This window comes from Crinia signifera, chromosome 1, assembly GCF_055691185.1.
Source record: "Crinia signifera chromosome 1, ASM5569118v1, whole genome shotgun sequence".
Taxonomy (NCBI): Eukaryota; Metazoa; Chordata; class Amphibia; order Anura; family Myobatrachidae; genus Crinia; species Crinia signifera.
The window spans coordinates 154,966,432-154,990,323 of record NC_139217.1 but is presented as its reverse complement, the minus strand read 5'-3'; the positions used below and the strand labels follow the sequence as shown (position 1 = coordinate 154,990,323).

At 42.7% G+C, this 23,892-nt stretch overlaps 1 protein-coding gene across 1 annotated transcript in view; it reads right to left on the bottom strand.

The window, feature by feature from the left end:
• Positions 1-267: 267 nt before the first annotated feature.
• LOC146062888 (fibrillin-2-like) overlaps positions 268-23,892 on the bottom strand; it is a 55,694-nt gene continuing 32,069 nt past the window's right edge. Inside the window, exons 40-56 of the mRNA XM_083174896.1 lie at positions 23,172-23,297; positions 22,623-22,775; positions 20,306-20,371; positions 15,424-15,549; positions 15,073-15,192; positions 13,969-14,088; positions 13,614-13,745; positions 11,538-11,660; positions 10,972-11,178; positions 10,764-10,889; positions 10,377-10,499; positions 8,925-9,041; positions 6,506-6,634; positions 6,243-6,362; positions 5,266-5,500; positions 4,678-4,843; positions 268-3,003 (exon numbers count right to left, since the gene is read on the bottom strand). Of these exons, the coding sequence (XP_083031022.1) occupies positions 2,632-3,003; positions 4,678-4,843; positions 5,266-5,500; positions 6,243-6,362; positions 6,506-6,634; positions 8,925-9,041; positions 10,377-10,499; positions 10,764-10,889; positions 10,972-11,178; positions 11,538-11,660; positions 13,614-13,745; positions 13,969-14,088; positions 15,073-15,192; positions 15,424-15,549; positions 20,306-20,371; positions 22,623-22,775; positions 23,172-23,297 (2,561 nt within the window). The 3' untranslated portion in view covers positions 268-2,631. The remainder of the gene's footprint in view (positions 3,004-4,677; positions 4,844-5,265; positions 5,501-6,242; positions 6,363-6,505; positions 6,635-8,924; positions 9,042-10,376; positions 10,500-10,763; positions 10,890-10,971; positions 11,179-11,537; positions 11,661-13,613; positions 13,746-13,968; positions 14,089-15,072; positions 15,193-15,423; positions 15,550-20,305; positions 20,372-22,622; positions 22,776-23,171; positions 23,298-23,892) is intronic.

The window sequence follows — 23,892 nt, the reverse complement described above, 5'->3', positions numbered from 1 at the left end:
AATCACATGCAATTTGGACTCTTTCCATGCAATTGATAGTCTCAAACACATGGAAAGAGCCCAAATGTGTATGGGGGCACATCCTGTAGCTTAATCCAATGAGGTTATAGTATACTTACTCTTTCCGCCTCCATTTTTTCTCTGGAAGAAACCCAGAGAAGAGATGAAGGTAATCACTCCAGGGGTGGACCGTCAGGTCCAAGTCTGAATCAGGCCGTAGTCATATTTTTTAGAAGTTTGGTTTTATTGAACACAAAAAAAAGGATATTTTTACCCAAAATAATTTTATTGTTGCTGTTGCTTCTGATACAAAAGAAAAACACAATTATGAAAAGTTGTACAAAATTATCATATGTGCCTAAAAACAAACAAAAAAAACAAAAAAATACAGCACACTGTTTGAAATGTAGTTTATAAATGAATCAGACCACATTGGACAGAAAGGAAAATAACATTTCCCCCTCCCAGAAATGACACATTTGGCTCAACACAAGACTGGAAAAGAAATGATTTGTACAATGAAGTTATTTGTTGTAGCACCGTCTAGTAACACAGTTCTATTTCACAACGTCTCGTATTTTCCAGAGCTAACATCTTATTCAAGTTTATGATTTTATTTCCGCAACAATTACAGTATTCACACATATTACCAGAAAGTGGCTGCCCTTGGGAATCAGAAATAAAAAAACAAAAAACAACCCAACATGTATCAAATAAAATATATATATATATATACTACATGAATATGAACTTACAAAATTGAGCAACAGTTTACAGTTGTGATTATACATAAATATTTTTTTATTATTTTTATTTTTTTAAAGGGATGTACAGTGCAGTAACCAAGCCATTGTAAGCACTGGATGGGTGAATAAAGCACCATTGTGTGATGTATACAGCATAGTGTCAGGTAGTATTGTGTGTATTCATACCGTAGTCTAAAGTAGCACCATCTTTTATGTGTTCACTCCCTCCTGTTTGTTCCTAGCAGGAAGGAAGTACATTGACTTGCTTGTGCTGCTAAATATACAGAGCATTTTACGTGTGCAGTCCATTTATAGTAAAAAGATGTGATTGTGACCAGGATACTTCATAATACTGATAGTGCTGGACACACAGGTTTACACCAAAGTCGTTCTCCGTCAGTTCCATGCTAGCATCAGTACTAAGTGAACTTAGTATTATCTACTTAGTTCTTATTACTAATTCTTAGTAATATTATATTTTATTATTCGTACCTCCACCTTGCAACCTAAGGTTAGAGGAGTACAGTAAAATGATCAGATGAGGCTGTTTAGTGGTGATGCCTCTTTTTGAAAGGTCTAAGCATGGTTCTACCAGACTTGGCATTAAGGCACTATCGGATTTCCCCCATACAAGAAAATGTGGTTTCACTGAACATTTGGCATTACACAGCACCCATACCATCCGACTATATTAACCATGGAATATATTGCATTTTCTGCAGCTTATAAATTAAAATGACAATGCTTGTACTTCTTTTTGTTATACAAAAAATAAAATAAACAGAGACTTGAAATCTGTAATTAAAATAGCTTTTTGTAATAAGCAGAAAAAAAAAACGCAGCATAAAGTGCAGCGTCGTTTGCCATCATAATGCCTGGTGTTCCATAATTTATCCGATATCACAATTATGCATATTCTAGGTAATTTTTCTTTCTTACCTATAACATGAAAAAAAAGTTTTGCAAGAAACAATTACGTGAATGTTTCAGTTTGTTTTTGCTTTTTTTGTTCCACTGAAAACACTTTCGTCAACTAAACATGTGATATTTTTCATGGCTATCGGAAAATCCAGACATTATGGAAGATGAGAATGAACAGAGAGATGAGTCCATAGACCAACATATGTTCTTTATGGAATCCGTATGCCCTTTCTCAGCTGGTCAGCAGTTACAGTTACAGTACACGTTCCCAGTTCTCATGAAGGAAGAACTGACTATGTAAATTTAAAAAAATCTAAATATCAAGATGGGATTTGCAGTAACCATTTTTATATCGTTGTGTTACACCAATTACACAACCGTTCTAGCAGTTCTTTATGAACTACAGACTTCATTTTATTATACTATATATATATATATATATATATATATATATATATATATACACACACACACACAGAGCAGGGTAGTACTCAGAGGTGCAAATAAACTTCTGCATCATCACTTATGGTAAAACCATAGCCACTGTGCCCATAAGGCACTAGCTTATTTTTTCTATCCACATCCAGGTTAGAGGTTTGCAATGAAATTGAGAGCAAATATCTGTGAAATATGCCCTCCATCTGTTTGAACATCCCACTGGCCTCACACTGGAAATACAATGTATGGTATCCATTGTCATTTTTGGCCAGCCCGTTAATGTTTCATTTTCAATCTCACTCCCCCTCCCCCATTTTTTATATAACAAAAATACTATGAAGAAAATCCCAAAATACATACAGACGTTGGTCACTGCTGAAATTGTATTCCACATTTCCCATCAATCTTATGCCTTAGTGCTGAGGTTCTGACACAAAAGCTAATTAAACACGACAGAAAAAGACTTTCTCTATAAATGTAAAGTTCAGATCTTGTGAAGGCCACGTGAGGAATGTTTATTACGATGTTAATAAAGATGGATCCGAAGTTTCATCTTAAGAGCTTGACCTATTTCACCGCTGAGGTAGTTGAAGTCCTTCTCATCCTCTAATTTCTGCAGTTCCTTCTTGCGATATAGCGGCACGCTGACAATCTCCAGGTTATACGTACCTTGAGTCACCTTCTTGCGGCCAAGGTGCAAGAAACTCAGACTGTCCTTCTGGTGGATGCGAAAGATGCCGTCTTCATTGCCATGAGAGATGATGTAGCGAACATGATTCTCCAGTGGCACCAAGGCTGGAATTAGGTCCATGATATGTTGCTTGTTTACCAGGTCAGAAATGTTTAGACTCATTTTAAGTGGCGCATCGATGTCAACGCTGGCCATGCTGATATGGTTCTACAGCAAAACAAAAGGGACTCATTAATGCTACATATTTAAAGTAACATACTCTGATGTTGCCTCTATCTACAGTCTAACTTCCATATATATATATATATATATATATATATATATATATATATATATATATATATAACATTATAAAGGGCCTTATTCTGGTCTGTGCGGCCGGAGCCGAATATGCGGCCAGGACCGTGCGTCATAAACCCCGTCTTCCGTACGGATCGCTCACTCCGTCCGAATGCGGTAAGCGGCTGACCGCACGGAGCACGAGTGGATTTCTCATGTATACACCTCCTCCATCTCTGGGAACCTCCCCCATCATTCGATGGTCGCAGACCATCGAATGCAGGACCGAGTGGTCAGGCAGCTCCCGCGAGCTCAGACCACTCGGGCATTTCTCCGTGCAAAAGCAGGGATCTGAGCGGGCAGCTGACATCCGGCAATGTCATATGTCCGCCCCCTACACGTGCGTCACGGCCGCATTACCATACGTACGCCCAGCGTTTTCATGGGAACGCCCATGAAACGCGGGGCGTATGCATATGTTAATGAGGCCAAACTGCCCTTCACGCCCCTCTCCACCCCCTGTTCGTAGTGTAAACAATTCATGTGGAATTTGGACTTATGTCCCTTTCGCACATGCGCAGATATGCCTCTGCACATGCGCAGACACAAAACATCGGCGGAACGAATGCACGCGGACATATCCGCACCAACCAGAATAAGGGCCATAGTGACAACATTTTACATGCACCTTTACACCAGGCAATTTATATTCTTTTGAACACTAAATTAATGTTTTCAAAGTGTAAGATTGCCCCCTTTATCTTGTACTGGATATAGCCATATTAGAGAAGGCAAACATCAAATACTCTAAAATAGCATGCTTAGAACTACACAGCAGACATGCAGGATGCACTGTGAAGAAATGCACAGAGAACGTGGCCCAGACTTGCTGCTGGCTACTATGGATGCGCAGCACTGGTACTTTTCGCAATTTATGTTCTCAGTACCACCCCGTCCCTCTCCTACCCATGCTAATGCCGCTGACTGTGATAGTCGCGGAAGGTTCGCACCGTGGCCCTGTACATGTGTATAATTACGTATGCGCAAAGCTGCACCATTGGTCCCCAGTGCAAATACGCTGGGAACTAAAGGATGTTGAATCACCCCTTAATTTTTTGTTTCTGCATGTATTATCTGTTTCATAAGTCTGCATATTGTATGCCATTTATGTATTTTTATAATTATATTATTATGACATTGTACACTGTTTGATTCCTTGTTATACTTTAACAATAGCAGAAATACCTCATATAACTGTGTCTATGCATCTACTAACCGTAGTAAGTTTTGTGTGTAGCAGCTACAGTATATGCATAGCTATCTATGGGCAATAACGAGGGCTCCTAAAGATCTTGCCCTGTTCCTGTGAGGCACAGGGACCTCTTGTACATACTGTGTACATATTGTGTACGTTATATCACCCTTTTCTTTTGGTATACTGTGTATTATATCTAATTTACTGCTGTTGGGTAATGGTGCCAATTTCGTTATCCCTAATTATTATATGGAAGGCAGCAGATAAATCAAGTAGAACAGTATTAAAAACAGAACAAGAATATACAAGTTTGACAAAACAAATGCAAGAAGCTGCTTAGCTCTTACCTCATGCTCAGAGGTTTCATTTGTGCTGCGACGCTGTCTTCCTCTCTTTGGATAACCATTGATCTTGCATTCATAGCAGTTCTCGGGGGATAGGATGTTTTCCTCATCCTCTTCAACAGGTGGGAGATAGGAACCTTTGCCAAATCCCATGCCTGATACACAGTGTCTGCAGATAAAGAAGACTATATAAAACCTGCCTGTCTGATCAACTGTAACAACCAAGACATATCTGGTCAATCTGGTCAAACACATTCAGCCAAGTTCGGCTGGGTCAAAGGTACAGAAATAACATTCTCATGGTAGAACAATGCTTTCCCCATGTATTTGTTCATCTATTAATATGGTAAGCTGGTTACAGGAGCTACAACAGACAGTCACCGCAGCAGAGTAGCCTATGAAAATGCCTGTTCACTAATGAGGTTACAAATCACCCTCATACTGTTTTGTACAGGTTGAGCATGTGATCTCACTGAGATTGGAGACAGCTGCTTGAGGACACGCCTTGTAAAGCAGATTGCTTATTAGTCTCTGTGTAGTATGCAAAGAATCCCAGCAACCCATGCTGTACACATGTCCAATCATTCTTACCCTTGTCCGGCTCGGAAATAACCCGATGGACATCCACATAGGTAACCACCATCGGTGTTGGAGCAGCCATAACTACAAGGGTTTCCTCCAGATGTTGAGCACTCATCTACATCCTGGCAGCCACCAAAAGGCTGGTCAAAATCAAAGCCTGATGGGCAGATGCACTTGAAGCTTCCCAACGTGTTGTAACAAGACGCAGAGCCACAGGTAGATTGGCTTGCACACTCGTTCTCATCTGAAAGCAGAAAGAGAGACACATTGATTGTAATACAGAGACGCCAGGGATTAGTGGGGTTTGCAGCAGTGGTATTTGTATTGTCGCAATGCATGCTTATTACAGAAGAAAAAACTATTGTTTGGTTCATCAAGTTTGTTTTTATAAATAAATGCTATTCATTTAATGTATATTCATGATTTTCGACATTAGTGAAACTAAAAGCCAAGTTTATTCATGCATTGGCATATCAGTACAGACAGTTGTATGAGGTAGATTTATTAAGCTTGGTGAAGTGATAAAGTGTCTGGTCTTTATCACCAGCCAATCAGCTCCTACCTGTCATTTTTCAACCCAAGCCTGTAACTTCACATTTAGGAGCTGATTGGCCGGTGATAAAGTACCAGCCACATTATCACTTCACAGAGCTTAATAAATCTGCCCCTATGTTATGTATGTGATTGATTGTCATGATAAGTGAATTTTGTTAATTCACAAGTAGTGATAAATCTTGCTTATTCCCAGAATAATAGACAAATGATAAATAGGCTACGATTTATTGGTTTAGAGACAATCCAGGGAGAATTGAGCATCTGTAACTCCCAAATACATAATCTATTAAATGCTGTCCAAATGTAATGAAGAAATAGGTTGTGCCTGGTCACACCACTTAGAAACAGTAAAAACATAGACATGAGTAACCCAATGTAACAATATATCCTACTTCCATATGTTTTGCTTCATCTCTTAATCCCCTACTTACCCACACACTGGTTCCATTGGTAATGCTGCACATAACCTTGTGGGCAGCCACAGCGATATCCTCCAAGGACATTCTGACAGCCATGTTGGCAGCGATGGCTGCCATCACACTCATCCACATCTAAGAGACAACACAGCGAGGTTTAGCTCCCTCATACGGACAATATAATGCCTATTTATACTGCATTAGGGAAAGGACTACTTTTTTGTTTATTCCAAACACACATTTTTTAATGTTAAAATCTGTTTTAGTTTGGATCTAACCTTCACAGTTGCTGCCAGAGCTGTCCAAGGAGAAACCTTTCTGGCATTCACAGGAGAAGCTTCCCGGGTTGTTCTGGCACATGCCACGGGTACCGCAGAGGGTGGGCTGGGCACTGCACTCATTGTTATCTGGGTGTAGAGAGCTTAGTAAATATTCCAATACAAATAACAACATAAATGTTTACATGGGATGACTGGCTCGTAATTATGTTATCACTTTTTAAAATAAAAAACCCATGAATATTTGTGTAACTAATACAATATACAGTACGTACTATAACTATAAACGTTACTTTTGTGGAAGCACCCACGTGCACACAATGGGCCTTATTCTGCTTGGTGCGTTCGGGCCGTACGCCGTTGGATCAGGCTTTTTTTTGTTCTGCGCATGCGTACCTTTCGCAATGCGCAGGCGCGGCGACTTCACAACGCTCACTGACTTTCCGTGCGAAAAAACCTGTCCGCAAGAGCACGGTCATTGTGGGCGGCATAGGGGCATGTTGAGGGCCGAAATAATGAGGAAAACTGGGCATAAACATGGGCGTACACGGGGGTGTGCACCAAAAAATGTACGGTGCTACAACTGCTCGATCGGCCAACGCACCGTGCATTTTGGACAGAAAACAGGCGGACGCCAACGATACCTCCAGACCACCCCTAGAGATACCGTATGAGAGCGGACGCCTGGGTCTGCTAATTAACGCTGATTACTACTCAAACTCAGACACCTGAATGTAATAAGCAATGCTGCAGCCTATTAAGTGAGAATCATGATTTCACTACCTGCAAGCCACACACAGCCCACAAACACATTGGAAGCAATTCTTTCTTCACTTCTCTACATGTAAATGGTGGTTTAGTTTTAGGTAAGATTCATTTTAACAGCTGCTTATATATGCCAAGGTAGTTAGGTTATAACCATCTACACCCATTCAGTAAGTGTTTGTATATACTTTAAACAGCAGGACACTCAATCTACAGAAGTCGACATGTGTCAACTTTTTCACTCTAACACAAACATTGTTTTTTGGTTTATGCTAAATAGACACATAGATAGTGATTAAAATGCAACATTAGAACATAATAAATATACATGTAAGGAGGGTTAAAATGTATTTTTATTAGGCTGTTCATTAAGGTAGACAATTGAGGTAATAGAAAACAATAATTGATTAACAATTAGAATCATTCTTTTAATTGCCTTAATCATAGTTGAAAGGCTAGATTAGCAGGGCCATTTATGTGCCAGCGTGCACGGAAGTAGGCTCACTCTCACGATCGGTGACATACGCTGAGTTTTCTATTGAAAACAGGCGAGACCCATCCATGCACGGTGGCGTACGCTCAGATAGCCGCAAGATGTCGGTGGGAAAATGGCCGAGAGACATCCGTAAACGGTTGCGTACGCTCTGTTGTACGCCAGTTATCGGTGTCTAAGAGGAGATACGTCCGTGTGCGGTGGCGTACGCACAAGTGTACGCCACTCCCCTTTGTCTGTGTTTGTGACCGTCCGTATGCGGATGTTTTGTGGGCGGACTTACGATCACCGTCTGCGTACGGGAAACATACGGTGATACGGACCGTACGTACGTTTGGCCGACTGGACCAGAATAAGGCCCAATATCACAACCTCCTTTTTGGTCTAATTTGTAATCCTTATAATTACAAAAGTTCCAAACATGGGATGAAATAAAGTGAAATCCCTTAAGAAATGAATAAGATAAGCCTTTGCACACTTGCACACAGCGGGGGTTATTCTGGTTCTTACACTCGCATGCAAATTGCATGTGAGCGCAATGTTTTTTAAATGCGCATTTCTGCACATGTTCATGCGCCGGGTGTGTTTGTGGCTAGGCAAGGGGCGCAAGACTGCGGGCAGGGGTATGGGCTGGCGGATTCACACACAGGAACGCGTAGCCTTTCTTGGGCGTTCCCAAGAAAACGCTAGGTGTTCCCATGGAACTCACCTGGTGATGCGGGGGCGGGCAGCTGACAACGACAGATGTTAGCTGCCCTCCCAGTTCCTGTCGGGTGTGCATGCAAATCTAAGTGACCTGACATGCGTGCACCCTCCACATCGGTGACCATCAAATGATGTGGGTGTTTCCACATAGGCTGCGAATGGATGTTCATGTTAAACATCCAATTGCAGCTGTACGAGTGAACACGTCGTGCAAGGGGCGAGGTGGGTGGACTGACGAGTTTCTAATTTGCAGCCTTGCGAGTCAATCAGAATAAGGGCCAGTATGTAAGCTACAGTACATCTTGTTTCACCAGGTAACTTTACTATATAGCCCTCAAAATGCACTATCCTATTAATGTAAATCACACCCATTTATGAATCTGGATTGGTATTTAACTTGACAATTCAAATTGTCTTCAATGACAATAAATTTGTAAAAATATTGTATTGTCTTACCAATGCAAGAGGATTGGTGCTGAGTAAAGCCAGGGGGACACTTGCAGTTGAAGCTTCCAATAGTGTTAACACAGAGGAACTGGCAGTTGTGCTGTTTGGTTGAACATTCATCCAGGTCTGTAGAATTAAAACAGATTTTTCGATGAGCTACTGATTTATATTGCTGCTTGTCTAGTCATGCTGCAGCTGCCCAATATCAATGCCTACCTAACTCAGCCGGTTCTACGTTTACATCAGTTCCATAATATTGTTAGTTAAGTTTTTAAAAATGGTTAGTCTAAATGAAATTGCTGTTCTTAATGTCATAGTGGATACAGCTACATTCCCACAGTCTGTTTACACAGAAAAGCTCTGTAGTGGTCATCATAATGAACCATAATAATAAAATGGTACTACAACAAAACCAGCAATTGAACTTATAACACATCCTTAAGGCCCCCATCCATTAGTAAGAGGTATTGCATGTGGTACCTCTCATGCGATAACCCGCCAACTCCCGGGTGGCTGGATTGCACATGATACATCGTATGTTGTCCTGTTGCATATGATGTATCATATGCGAACCCATTCATGGCTGTGGGATCTGATAGATCCTTGTGGCTGTCACTGAGATCTGCAACTGCGAGGCGCATGGGAAAGTGCATTGCATCGCAGGAAAAGGACATGCAATATAAAACTGTTCATGCGATCCATTGCAACAATGTGTCGGAATCGCATAACAAGGGCACATATCATGCTAGTGGATAGTGCCTTTAGAGTAATTGAGCAATAATGCCAACATAAATCTAAATGGGCACAAGTTTTTTATAGTGTAAACTGTTTGGTCTCCCAGCGAGCAATCAAACCGTACCTGCAACAGGCAGGTGCGGTCTAACCAAGTACAAGAGCAATTAATCAAATGTTATCCTGCAACAGGCAGGTACGGTCTAATCAAGTACAAGAGCAATTAATCAAATGTTATCCTGCAACAGGCAGGTACGGTCTAACCAAGTACAAGAGCGAGAAATCAAATGTTATCCTGCAACAGGCAGGTACGGTCTTACCAAGTACAAGAGCAATTAATCAAATGTTATCCTGCAACAGGCAGGTACGGTCTAACCAAGTACAAGAGCGAGAAATCAAATGTTATCCTGCAACAGGCAGGTACGGTCTAACCAAGTACAAGAGCGATAAATCAAATGTTATCCTGCAACAGGCAGGTACGGTCTAACCAAGTACAAGAGCGAGAAATCAAATGTTATCCTGCAACAGGCAGGTACGGTCTAACCAAGTACAAGAGCGAGAAATCAAATGTTATCCTGCAACAGGCAGGTGCGGTCTAACCAAGTACAAGGGTGAGCAATCAAATGTTACCCTACAACGGGTATGTACGGTCTAACCAAATTCAAGTTCTAGGCACATGTTTGTCAAAATATTATTTCTCTAGATTTAAGCAGGTATACAGTACTGTACCTTTACATGTCTTTCCATCCTCTTGCAGAATGTAGCCCCTGGGACATGAGCACTGGTAGCTGCCCTCCGTATTCTTACATATAAAGTTACAAGGTTTGGGAGACTGGGCACATTCATCCAGATCTGCATAGAAAGGAAACAAATAAGAACACACAAAAATAAGAGCATGACTACTCTTCGGACCCTTTATACCATGGGGTAAATTTACTAAGAGTTCTATTGAATATGGGATGTTACCCATAGCAACCAATCTACTTTTGTATTTAGCTCATTCTAGAAGATACTAGATAGAATCTGATTGGTTGCTCATAGCAACATCCCATCTTCAGTATCCGATCTTATTAAATTTACCCCCATGTGTCTGACCCCCATAGAAGTATGACTTACCAACACACGTGGTCCCTGTGATGTCTGTGGTGTAGCCCAAATTGCAGTGACAACGGAATGACCCGATGGTGTTGATACACTGCCCATTTTTGCACAGGTTGGGTAGAACTTTGCATTCATCAATATCTAAAGGAGAGGACTCGATGAGAATTTGCTATATTATACAAATCTAATTCAGATATGACAGGTAGCCAGAGCCTGTCTATACCTCTTCCATCAGTGGTGAAGCCAGGTCCGTGCGGGCACATCTTCTTGTAGGGTGCAGTACCAGGAAGGGGACAGAGTTCACACTGGTTGCCCCAGCCGCGTCCTAGGTTACAGCAGCACTCGGACTTTGTGACCATGTTGCGATTGGTAGATGAAAGCTGGCACATTGTCTGTAGCACTTCAGTGAAACAAGATCCCTGACGGGTGTCTAAGGATTACAATAAAGCATCACTTTTACTTAGACAATTGGCATTTCTTAACCATGTATACATCCAGCTAACAAGCTAAGGCCGTGTCTCTATGTTTAGATGCACAACGAAGACAGGGGCAAGTATATTTCTGAAATCTGAAAACACATAAGAGGATCACAATTGCTGCTCTTAATCAATGAAGCGCACATTCCATACTATCTGTTGCTGCAGAGCACTCTCTTCATACCATGTCTTATATAACCTTAGAATAACACATGTGGCTGCAGGCATTTGTCACCAGGGAGGCAAGAAGCTTAGATCATTTGTATCTTAAGGAGTATTAACATATGTTATTTATAGGAGAGAAGGTACTTACCTATGCATTCTGTTCCAGAGGCGCTGACCTGGAATCCATCATTGCAGTCACATCTATAGCTTCCTATAGTGTTCACACAGCGCCCATTGGGGCAGATGCCTGGCTTGCGACATTCATTTTCATCTGATTAAACAAATGAGGTCATTCAATATTAAACAATGAGCAGCTGAAGTAAGATAAAACAAAGCTTCATTTTGGCATGGGATAAATCTAATTACACACAAATACCCCTATCAAACAGAGATGAGAACCTGGGTTAATGTCAGCGCAAGCTGCTTCCAGGCTTGATGTAAAAGGATTGACACAAGTCTTTCATCTAGGCCGCAGTGTGAAAGGCAGACCCATGTCATTGATGACCCCGGTTATGCCTACAAGACTGTGGATTGGCTGGCTCAGGATTGCTTGGAAATTATGTTATCTCCAAGCATCAAGCATGTGTGAGTGGCAATGACCCAGGTGCCAGCTGCGGTGAAAGAGATACGTATAGCTTGTCAGAGCTCTGACCTGTGTTCAGCATCCACATATTTATGTGCAGGTTTTTAGAAATGGAAGTGTTACCCTTAGCAACCAATAAGGTGTTAGCTATTATCTCCTAGAAAGTGTTAGATTAATGATAAGTATAATCTGATTGGTTGCTATAGGCACCATCTCCACATCTAAAAACTACCATATAATTTCTAGGTCGACAGCATATGGTCGTCATGGATTAAGTCCATACCCTCCAACATAACCCATTCTATTAGGTACAAAATGCTCTGTTCCTGGACTTCTGCCAGTGTCAGTTACAGAGGTTGGACTCCAGCACATTCCAAAATTCAAAGAGGGGGGTCACATCAACTGCCAGTGAGTCCAGGACAGTGATGTTTGGGGTGGCAGCAGGTGTGGCTCCCCTTTTTGAATATTGGACTGTGCTGCAGGCTCACATCTGTAACTGCCACTGGCAGGAAAGTCCAGGAACAGAGCATTTTGTACCTAATGGAATGGCCCATGTTGGAGGGTATGTAAGTCAAAAGGTCAGCAGATGGAAGGTCGATATGCACTGTGGTTGATAGGATCAAAATGACAACATCACAAAGGTTGACACAAATGGTAAACATAATTTTTTTTTTTTACATATTATCCCAACTTTTGCTTCATGTACTATCCACGTGAATGATGATTGGTAATAGTAATCTATGGTGAGCACAGCGGTAGCAAAGCAAGCCACCGTGCCTGAAGCATGACACGTCTCTAATGAGTGCAGTTACAAACGATGAAACATACAAGATGTTACCCAAAACACAAAACAAAAATCTTGTGTCAACCATTTCTATATCAACCATTGTCATGTCAACCTTTTGATATTGTCAGCCTTACCCGCTGTAAAGGTCCCCATACACTAGTCTGATTTGGGCCGATTTGACTCGATTCCAACAAATCCGATCCAATGGGCATCGGATGGAAGCAAGTCCGACCTCCGACTCAGAACTCCCGTTGGTGTGGAACGGGGTCATATGTGATACATCGCATGTGAAAGGACCGCATGTGATGTACTGCATGGCCATACACTGCTGTGATATATCGCAGTAGTGTATGGCCAGCGCTAACTTTTTAACTGTTGACCTTGTCAACCTAATGACTGTATACCTAGACACTGTAGATCTTCTATCCCACACCCTATATTCCTAAGAATATAAACAAATCACACCCTAATAATAACTAATCATTATAATTACATAATGACGAATGAGAAAATACACAAATGTTATGACAATTTATCAGTAAGTGGGAAGATTCCTGTCTATTTTAACAGGATTTAAAGGATGTAAAAATGGTTTAGATCAGGGCTGGGCAACACCGGCCCTCCAGATGTTGATGAACTACACATCCCAGCAAGCCTTGCATCAGTTTCAGCATGGCCACATAGCAAAACGAATGCAAAGCATCCTGGGATGCGTAGTTCATTAACATCTGGAGGGCCGGTGTTGCCCAGCCCTGGTTTAGATAGAATACATAAACACATATGCATAAACAAATGTATGTATTTATTGTTGTATATACTCCAGAAAGGACCCTGTCTGATTAGCTGTGACTTACCCATACATCCTTCCCCATCTGGTCGTCTCTGCATGCCTGGTGGGCAGATACACATGAATGTACCAATGAGATTCTTGCACATCATACCCCGGGATTCACAGTCATGTAGACCTTCTGCACATTCATCCAGATCTGCAAAGCACAGGTACACAAATGCCATAAGAACGCCGTCAGCTTAGGACAAGACTAAAATGGCTAAACCATCTGTGTTTATACGACAATGGGCTGAGAGTTAATGAAATATTAACAGATGTTAACATATTTAAATGAACACATTTAGATGCTGTTAGGACCATTAAAGGTACACATTCATATAAAATGATGGCATGAGTATTTGCTCAAGAAGGTCTCCTACCTTTGCACATCCTGCGGTCCTCTCTTAAGGTGTATCCAGATGGACAAGTGCATTCATATGATCCGTAAGTGTTGATACAGCGGAAAGCACACAGAAGAGGGTTTGTACACTCATTGATATCTGCAAAATGAAAATCCGTATCACATGTAAAGTGCCTTGTATCTGCTGCGATTACTCTATCACAACATGGCATGACAAGATTATTTTCACACATATTGTACTTGGAAACTACTACCAACACTAAAACCGCGCCATGAATAACCCTGTTTCCACAAAACTTGTTTGTTCAATTATATGCAGGGGTTAAAGTGACGGGGGGGCGGGGTGGAGTTCCACCACCTCTAATGGTAGGGGGAACTGAGTACCACCTCTACCACCAGGGCCGGACTGGCCATCTGGCACTTCTGGCAAATGCCAGAATTCCCCTCTCTCCTGCAAGTTGGGAGAGGCATCACACGCATGTGCGATGCATGTGTGCGCGCGCCCGGCTTGTGACAAAGGTCGCACGCATGCACAAATGCCAGGGCCGATTCGGTGGCCCAGTCCGTCGCTGTCTACCACAGTCCTGAACAGTAATTCCAACAGAAAAGCCTGTCCCAGCAGCTTCTTCTTCTGGCACGGCATATGTAATGTAAAGTTAAGATGAACACCTGTGGACATTATGTGTATAAGGGCTGTGTGATTTATACGAATCAAGGGCACTACATGCGGTGTAATGTTTATATGATTGTGCTACCTTGTGTTGTCGGACCACTATCCCTTTATGGGTGGTAGGGAACAATTACCCCAGTGTTAGGGGAACGGAGTTCCACCACATCTCCAAGACCACTTTAAGCCCTGATTATAGGACATATCTGGATAAGAAAATAGGGACTGTGCTTTACTTCTCTGTTAGGAATGACTAATGAGGACATACTCTGCTATAGCTGGTTTCCTCCATCCATGTATTAAAGAAAGACAGTTGCTTTTGCTACTGTGCTTTACCTGAATGGCTAACTTTATTATTCATCTCAGAAAACAGAGTATAAGGAAAACAGAAAACTGTGTGCTTGGCATTTTCTAATGACAAACGTCTTCCAAATATGACATTCTTGGAGCATTTACCTTCACAAGTCATCATTGATCCAGGTTCAAAGCCATCATCACAGGCACATTCAAATCCTCCAACCACATTAGTGCATGTTCCATTGCCACATGGATTTCCAATGGAGCACTCATCCGTATCTGCAGGGTAGATCAGTATGCTCTCTCAGTTATGCATAATGGGGGGAAATCACAGTGTAAAGAAAATCTCTTCTAAAACAAGACTAAAGCCTTCAAATAACACCAATGGGGTTTATATAACATATATTAGGATTCATATATACGTAAATGCTGTATCACTCCTATTTCTGTGCTGACAGATCTACATGTACATGTATGTTCCCAAGGATTGTCTGATAACATATTACTCACCAACACAGTTAACTCCTGTAAAGTCTAAATTATAGCCAAAGGGACATTCACATCGGAAAGAGCCATCAGTATTAATACAGATTCCGTTGACACAAATTCCAGGATTCTCAGAACATTCATTGACATCTGCAGTAGAGAAAAATGTTTTGTGTATTAGATGCTGAATTCTATGATCATGTAGCCAATCAGCCAAAAGTACTAGCCTCACACGTTATCTTTCTGTGCTCAGTAAGTATGATATAGGAAACAGCTCAGTGCTGCTCACACCCCTAAATCCCTGATCTGACCCAGTATTTGGAACACTGTTCCAAGCCAGGTTGGATCTGGGATTTGCACCGTTTACACTGATAATGATTGAAGATGACATAATCTCCAAGCGCCGGGACCGCCAATCGCAATGCTGGGGCCCCGGACTAGGTAAACTGCTGGGCTGCTTACCTTGGTGCAACCCCCAAGCCCCCATCCGTGAGGTGACTGGATGGTGTACACAGGCTCTTTCACCTCCCTGCCTCCTCTGCTGTCTGCACAGTACAAGCAGACAGTAGCGGAGGCTGTGTGCGCCCCCCGCCCAACCTCCATACTGACCGCAGCAGCACGGAGGTTAGGCATCCCCATTGCTGTAAATGGGAGTCCACTACCCAGGTCCTGCCAGTGTTCCACCCAGGGCCGGTGCAAGGCACTGGAGCGCCCCAGGCAAGTCGGGGTGGGGGCGCCCCGGCGCCGGGGGGGGGGTGCCGGGGGGTTGGTGGTGGCACCTGTGTAAAAAACCTTCGGCGCCGGCATCCCTGCAGTGCTGGAGCGGGCAGGGGTGTCCGTGCCGCGGGGGTGTCCGTGCCGCGGCTGTCATTGTGTATAAAGCTGGAGGCGGCCGGCCGGCAGGGTCCCTGCAGTGAATAGAAAATAACTAGCGCTATGCGCGCGGCGGCACGGGAAGCGCTAGTTATTTTCTATTCACTGCAGGGACCCCGCCGGCAGCTTTATACACAATGACAGCGCCACAGGTACCCGTGCGGCACGGACACCCCTGCCCGCTCCAGCACTGCAGGGACGCCGGCGCCGAAGGTTTTTTACACAGTTCGCTAACCCTCCATCATCATGCTGGGAGTGAGGGGCGAACTGCCGCCCTCCAGGTGCCGGCGCCCTAGGCAAATGCGCCGGCCCTGGTTCCACTCTGGTCAGGACCTGGATAGAATTTTGTGTGTAAATGTAAATGGACATGAGTTGACCCTTTTTCACTGAGTTTTTGTGGTGGTGTAAAATGGGTATTAGAGGAGGGAAAAACATGAATAAAGAGTATAACCTAAGTGCACACAGAACATAACACATCATACTACCAGTACCAGGAAAACTGTGGTATTGTCCTCATACCAGTCCTGGGGTGTCAGATGAGTGACCGAGAGTCAGGATTACAACGGTCATTTCTCTGACATCAGAATCCTGACTGTCAGTAGCCCAGCAGTCGGAATCCTGATTTGCACAGGCTATTTTCCCTAGTGGGGGTCCACAACCACATACAGGGAGAATAGAATAGGTGGCGTGGGCTGTAGGGGCTCTCCCCCCTGTTGGGCTCCTGACAGTCGGATTCTGATGTCGAAATGGCCGCCTGAATCCCAACTGTCAGCATGTTTTACCATACTCATTGTCCTGTACTCCTTACAGAGATGAAATAGGTACTATAGCTTCTTTATTTTATATATATATATATATATATATATAGGTACTTGTTTCGTAGCACGTCGCCCGTCGGGGTACATCACATGCCTTAAGTTAAGGTACTTAAGGCATGCGATGGACGCGATGGACCCGATTTTCTATCTTTAACTAGCTCAATTGCCGGTAAAAGTGAAAATCGCGTCCATCGCGGCCCCTAATAAGGGGCCGCGATGCGACCGACGCGATCAACGCAATTTTCCCATAGGGAACAATGTTAAATTCATTTTAAAGTGAAAATCGAGTTGATCGCGTAGATCGCGGGCCATTATAACATTGATGCGATCAACCCGATTTTACATAGGTGACAATGTGAAATGGGCCAATATGGCCTATTTCACATTGAATTTGTGTAAAAAGTATGGTTAATGCCCCCCCAATTTTAACGCCACCCAGGTATTGACGCCAACCCAAAGCGTGGCGTGCACAGCGAGCCCGTGAGGGGCGGCGGTATGCATCTTCCGACCTTTTCATACCCCCACTATCCACGTCGGCGTGGAGTTGAGAATAGAAAGTGTGGCGAGCGCAGCGAGCCACCGAGCCCGAAGCGTGGGGAGCGCAGCGAGCCCCGCGAGGGGATGCGGATACCTGTGAAGCCTGCAAGGGGACGCGGATACCTGTGAAGGTATCCGCGTCCCCTCGCGGGGCACGCTGCGCTCGCCACGCTTCGGGCACGGTGGCTCGCTGCGCTCGCCACACTTTCTATTCTCAACTCCACGCCGACGTGGATAGTGGGGGTATGAAAAGGTCGGAGGACGCATACTGCCGCCCCTCGCGGGCTCGCTGCGCTCGCCACGCTTCGGGTTCGCATCAATACCGGGGTGGCGTTAACAATGGGGGCCATTTGAAACATCAGGGGGGTTTTCTATGAAAATGGGGTGTTTTGGGGCATTTTCCATTAAAGTCAATGCAAAATCTGGTCTCAGGGACCATTTTAAATTGATTCCAATGTAAAAATCGGGTCGATCGCGTCGATCGCATCGCATGCGATTTGGTTGGCGATTTTTCCGACCCGATGCTTACAATCAAAATCGGTGGCGCCGTGCTAGGAAACAAGTACCTATATATATATATATATTTATCCTGATGAAGGGGACCAGCGCCCTGAAACATTGTGTCTGCTAATAAAGCACGTTTTGTTCAACTTTAAATCCTACCACTATAAGACTCTGAGTGCCACTTGCCACATTGCATTGGTTATATATATATATATATATATATATATATATATATATATATATATATAGGTGCGTAGTCAGCCTGGCACTCCAGGGGAATCTTGGTGCAGCTGCCGCGGGTGCCTTCCGGTCCAGATAGATAAACAGTAATACAAAACAAGTAGAGGCACTCCAGCGGTCTTGGTGATAAAACAAAGTTTACTGGGAAACAGACGTTTCGGGGATACAAACACCCCTTCTTCAAGTGTACAATAATGTTATTGTACACTTGAAGAAGGGGTGTTTGTATCCCCGAAACGTCTGTTTCCCAGTAAACTTTGTTTTATCACCAAGACCGCTGGAGTGCCTCTACTTGTTTTGTATTACTGTTTATATATATATATATATATATATATATATATATATATAAAATTTTTGTCTGTTAAACTATGAATTATTTTTAATGTATATGAAGCATATTTTATTTTTAACTTTAATTCCAGTCAGGGGTTCATTCTACCAGTGGCACAACCTAATTAAAAATACAGTGTGCAGTCGTCAAGTTCTCGTTTCTGGCTGATCCACCACTTTCCTCCACATAACCCCAAGCCGGCCTTCTCAATGCCGCGCAACCCATCTCTGCCTACCTCTTCTTCCCCACAGCCCATGTAAGCCTTCCTTCTCATCGTAGGGAAGCCATTAGTGCATTATCCATCTATGATACCATTGATGGGTAACCTAGATGGTGTAAAAGCATTTGTAAGGGAACCATTGATGGTTTCACCCACCGATGGTCACACCTACTTTAATGTTCAGTGAATTGTGGGCAAATCGATGTCCCAGAGGTGGTGTTATGCTCAATGTCCCAAAACCAGAAAAATAAAAAATAAATTATTCAATAGCTTTGTATCATCGATGGACGGAAACCATGTGGTTCTCCCCCATCGATTAGAAAAAGTTCTCCCATGTCAATTGGAATTTTGTTGTTGTTGAAATAATCGATTGTCGATGGCCATCTCAACACTGCACAGCCATCAATACAGTCTGCCGGCCTCTTACTTCTCCAAAATCTCCGTCAGGACCTGTTGTCAGTGAGCACCTTTCACAGTGGGAATATATATAAGTGTGTATAACGGCGGAACTTGGCAATGAATAAAACAACAAATGCCTTCCTCCTAGTCAATGTTTAAATGTTATTCACATGTTCGTCAGGACCTGATAAAAATGTGAATATAATTGAAACATCGACAAGGAGGAAGACGTTTGTTGCTTCATTCATTGCCAAGTGCTGCTGCTATACAGACTAGTATTAGGAGGACCTACTTCCATGCCAGTTCCGAAAATTCCAGGTGCAAGTAGACCTGGAGCCAGCTGTGATTCTAGTAGTTAGGAATCTTCTCCCTGGCTCTACATTTTTATTTATTTTGCGGTGTACGCATCCAAACCTTGCAAGAACTAAACGGCTTTACCCAACAGTCTGACAACCATTAGTTCCTGCTTCAATATCACATTAGTCTTTCTTCCTGTCCTTTTCCCTGCATCTGCTCACTCAGAGCCAGACACTGCAATAGATTACAAGTCTGAAGCCTGTTCTTGCCAGATAAGTGGGTGAGCTCTTTATCTGACCTCACTGCACTAGTGTTTCAAGAGCTTGAAGGAGAACACAGCATAGGTTCATTGATTCATCCTGCTGGAACTTACCCTTTATGTTCTCCTCATTTTGTGTTGCATGGACCGGAATGGTTTATAAGTATACAGGCATTATGTATAGTGATTTTTACTACTTGCTCATCCCTGGATGTTTCAGGAAAAGCCCAGTGTCATCTTTTATTTTTTCGTTTCTTTTGATATGCGACCTGCTTTCAAAATACCAGATCCTTGCATTGACCCCCAGCATTTACCCTGTCACCTGTATACTTTAATTGTCATGTTTTCGTTGTAACCTTCCACATTTATAAATAAACCAAATCTAAACATAAAAAAAAATGATATGTGTGCTTGCTGTGGCCACTGACCTTCTCTGGTGTCTCCAATGTTAGGGATGGCTCCATGACCATATGGACAGAGCTCAGGAAAAGCCACTGAAAGAAGACAGTGAGAGCAGTCATAAATTCACCATCGGTACTCTCAGTCTTACACCCTTAACACTTAACTTACTAAACTTATCTAAAAATAACGACACAGACACAAGTGCTGGCGTTTCAAAATAACGAATGTCAAATTTATTTTGACAACAGACTAATGACTATAATATTGGTGGCGGCACTAAAGAACGGTCATACTGAAGAAAAGGGGGTGGGTAGGATCACCATAGCATTCACACACCGCTGGTGACCAACTCTCCCAGCCAACCACCCGGGTCGGTGGTGGCAGCCATCTTCCGTGCATTTCGTGACAATCGATGCCTGGAGAGCGCACCCACTAATCTACACACATTCCATCTACACAATTGACCGTTCTTTACCGCCGCCTAATGAAGAAAATAGAGACAGAAAATAGGGACGGGAGGGTGGGGAAAATTCCAGAGAGGAAGCCACTTCCCTATCACAAGACCCTTCTCCCCTTCCCAACTCTTCCCCTTGCAACCATTGGCTGCCAGACGCAGCATATCGTCTAAACCACAAAACTGCTAACTTGCTTCAGCCTGATCCCCCTTCGGTGATTTATGTCACCTCCAGCTTAATCAGCCATCGGTGTTCCTTTACACTGTTAAGCGATGCTACATTAAATGCATATATAAAGTCATATTTATTACTTATCAGGCTACAATGAGATAATGTCACCTTCAGATGGCATTAAATACTTGGGCCGTGCTCTGGAATTCTGGGTAAATATGACTAAAAAACAGCCTTCATAGGTTTTCTATAGCGAGCAAAAACTGCTGCAGCTATCTGCTATGATCCCCCATGCATACATGATGGGGATATTATTTGCTAGTATCCCCCAAAATGGATGATTTGGGTGGATATGCTACAAATAATAATATATAGTCCCTTAAATATCTACATAATGTTAGGTCTCACTACGTTTTGTTGGAGAGGGATTAAATGCAACTGATTTAAGTCAGCCATTTTTTTTAATCTTTGCTTACATTTGTTAAAGGGGCAATACATAATATCAGTATATAGACACTCCTGTAAAGTGCATGCGTACAGTAACTGCTTAGTGATGTGACTTGTGTCTCACTGACTTCCTGATGGAAGTGAATACTGTACAGCACAACATACAGGGATTTGTAGGTTGAGTGACATTATTTTGAATTCAGACTTAATGTAATATGCCTTACTGGGAATATAAGGAATGAATACAATTACACATCAACTAGCTTTTTATGTCATTTAACTTATCACAGAATTCTGCTGTCTTCTATATTCCTTATAAATAAGAGACTATAGAGGCTGTGGGGGAAATATTCTAAGATGGGAGTTCTTTTCTCATCGGGTGTTGCTATGGGCAACCAATCAGAATCTACTTCTTATTTATTTAGCACCTTATAGAAGATAATATACAGGATCTGATTGGTCACCCATAGCAACATCCCATGGGAAATAGAACTCCCATCTTATCAAATTCCCCCCTGTGTCTAGGTTGCGAGTAAAACAAAAAGTAACAAACAAAAGTAGAAACATGCTGCACTGCAAGTGGGACAGATTTTAAATGTATAGAGAAATGTCCAAACTGAATCAGAATGGCAGAGTATTAAAAAGAGGGCCAGCATTTGTGGGCCACATGCAGAAGCAGACAATATTTACCCTGCATGCAAACAATATAGATGTATTTGCATTCATTGCAATGCAACATGGTTTGATCCATATACAAAAACCCCTCTTGCTTATTTGCTTAGCTTGCATCTCAGAATCAGGCCCATACTCTCTATATTATAAACATACTTTTTAACCACTTGCTTGATGCATCCATGCCAGGCAGGGTTTTTCCTGACATTGTTGTATTTGATGTCACCATTCAGAACAGAAACAATCGCTGGGTGACTGCTGAAAAATTATCTTCCAGAAGCCTCCAAACTCAGAGGGACCTTCCAACCCTCCCGTGCACCCCTGGATCTTCCCCAGTGTCTGCCTATCACTGCTGCTCCCTGCAGCCACCAGAGAAATGTAAATGTCAGAGCAGGCTGCCCCCAGTTTATACCCAGGGCCTGCAGAGAGGAGCAGCTGACGAAGACATATTAAATCATACATATAACCACAATTCATGAACATTGGTAAACATATTAGCCAGTTAGGTGGTTATGAGTAGAATTTGATTGTAATTATTATTTGTTCAATTATTTTTGTTTCTCCAGTGTAAATATGGTCTGTATTCTCCAAGACTTACAGTTTCCTTCTTGTGGGCACAGCTCACACGGGTCTCCCCAGCCCTCGCCGGGCATCATGCTGCAGCAACATCTGGCTTTTGTAGTGTTGAAGGCTTTAGGAACGGAACATTTTCCATTGTCAAATCGAGTAAAGCAGAAGCTCTGACGGGTATCTGGAAAGCAATACAAATATAGAGATGCATAACTGTTGGCTCTTCAAGAAATCATGCTGTTGTATGGACACGATGGGTGAAATGTAATAAGATGAGAGATTCAGAAAGTGAGAGATCAGATACCAATATAGTCAAGGCAAAACATGGAGTCAGTCCAATTGCAGACAACATTTTCTCGACCCTTCGAGTCAGTTTGACAGTTGCAAGGACTCACACGATTTTATTCACACCTCCATCTGGCTCCACCACTCACAAACATGGTATGTTTATTACATAGATATATTTGATTGTTGTTTTTTTCATATTGTCAGAAACCTGATTCCCTTACAAAATGTGCAGAGAATTTGGAAATTAATCCCCAGAAAACTATAAACCAAGGCCATAGTCAGCACTCACCAAAGCAACGGCGACCATTATCTGATAGCACAAAGCCAGGTGGGCAGACACACTGGAAGCTTCCGGGAGTGTTAGTGCAGGTTCCAAATAGGCAAATGTTCGGTTCATCATCGCATTCATTAATGTCTGTAAAAAAAAAACACTTCATAAGCCAAAGTCACAACTTTGTAAATCTCTTCTCTGTACTGTATATAGAAATAGAAATTCCATATATATGTGTTTCAAAGCACATGGAAGATAAAAGTGGGTACTTATGTATTATCTGGGCTCCCATGTTAAATGCACCCCATTTTTTCATACCCCTACTATCCAACTACGCATGGAGTTGATTTTATATAGTGTGGTGAGCGCAGCGAGCCACTGTGCCCGAATCGTGGCGAGTGCAGCAAACGCCACGAGGGGACACGGTCTCATAAGAAAAACGGGAGCCCAGATATTACATAAGTACCAAAAATTGCAATTGGCCCCTCTATACTGTTCTGTTAATTCTGTGCATTGGGAATAATTCAGACCTGTGTTTACTGCAGTCACCAAGTAAGTCCTGGACTACGCACAGACAGCACACAGTGATAAAATCATATGATGGTGAGCGGATTGTCAATGGATTTACAGCTAATCACAGGCCTGCGATATTTTAGCAAGCTGTGCTAAGCAATCTGCAGGTTTGTATGGGGCGGGATTTCACTCTTGCGGGGCGGCGTATACCTGATCTATGGGCTAC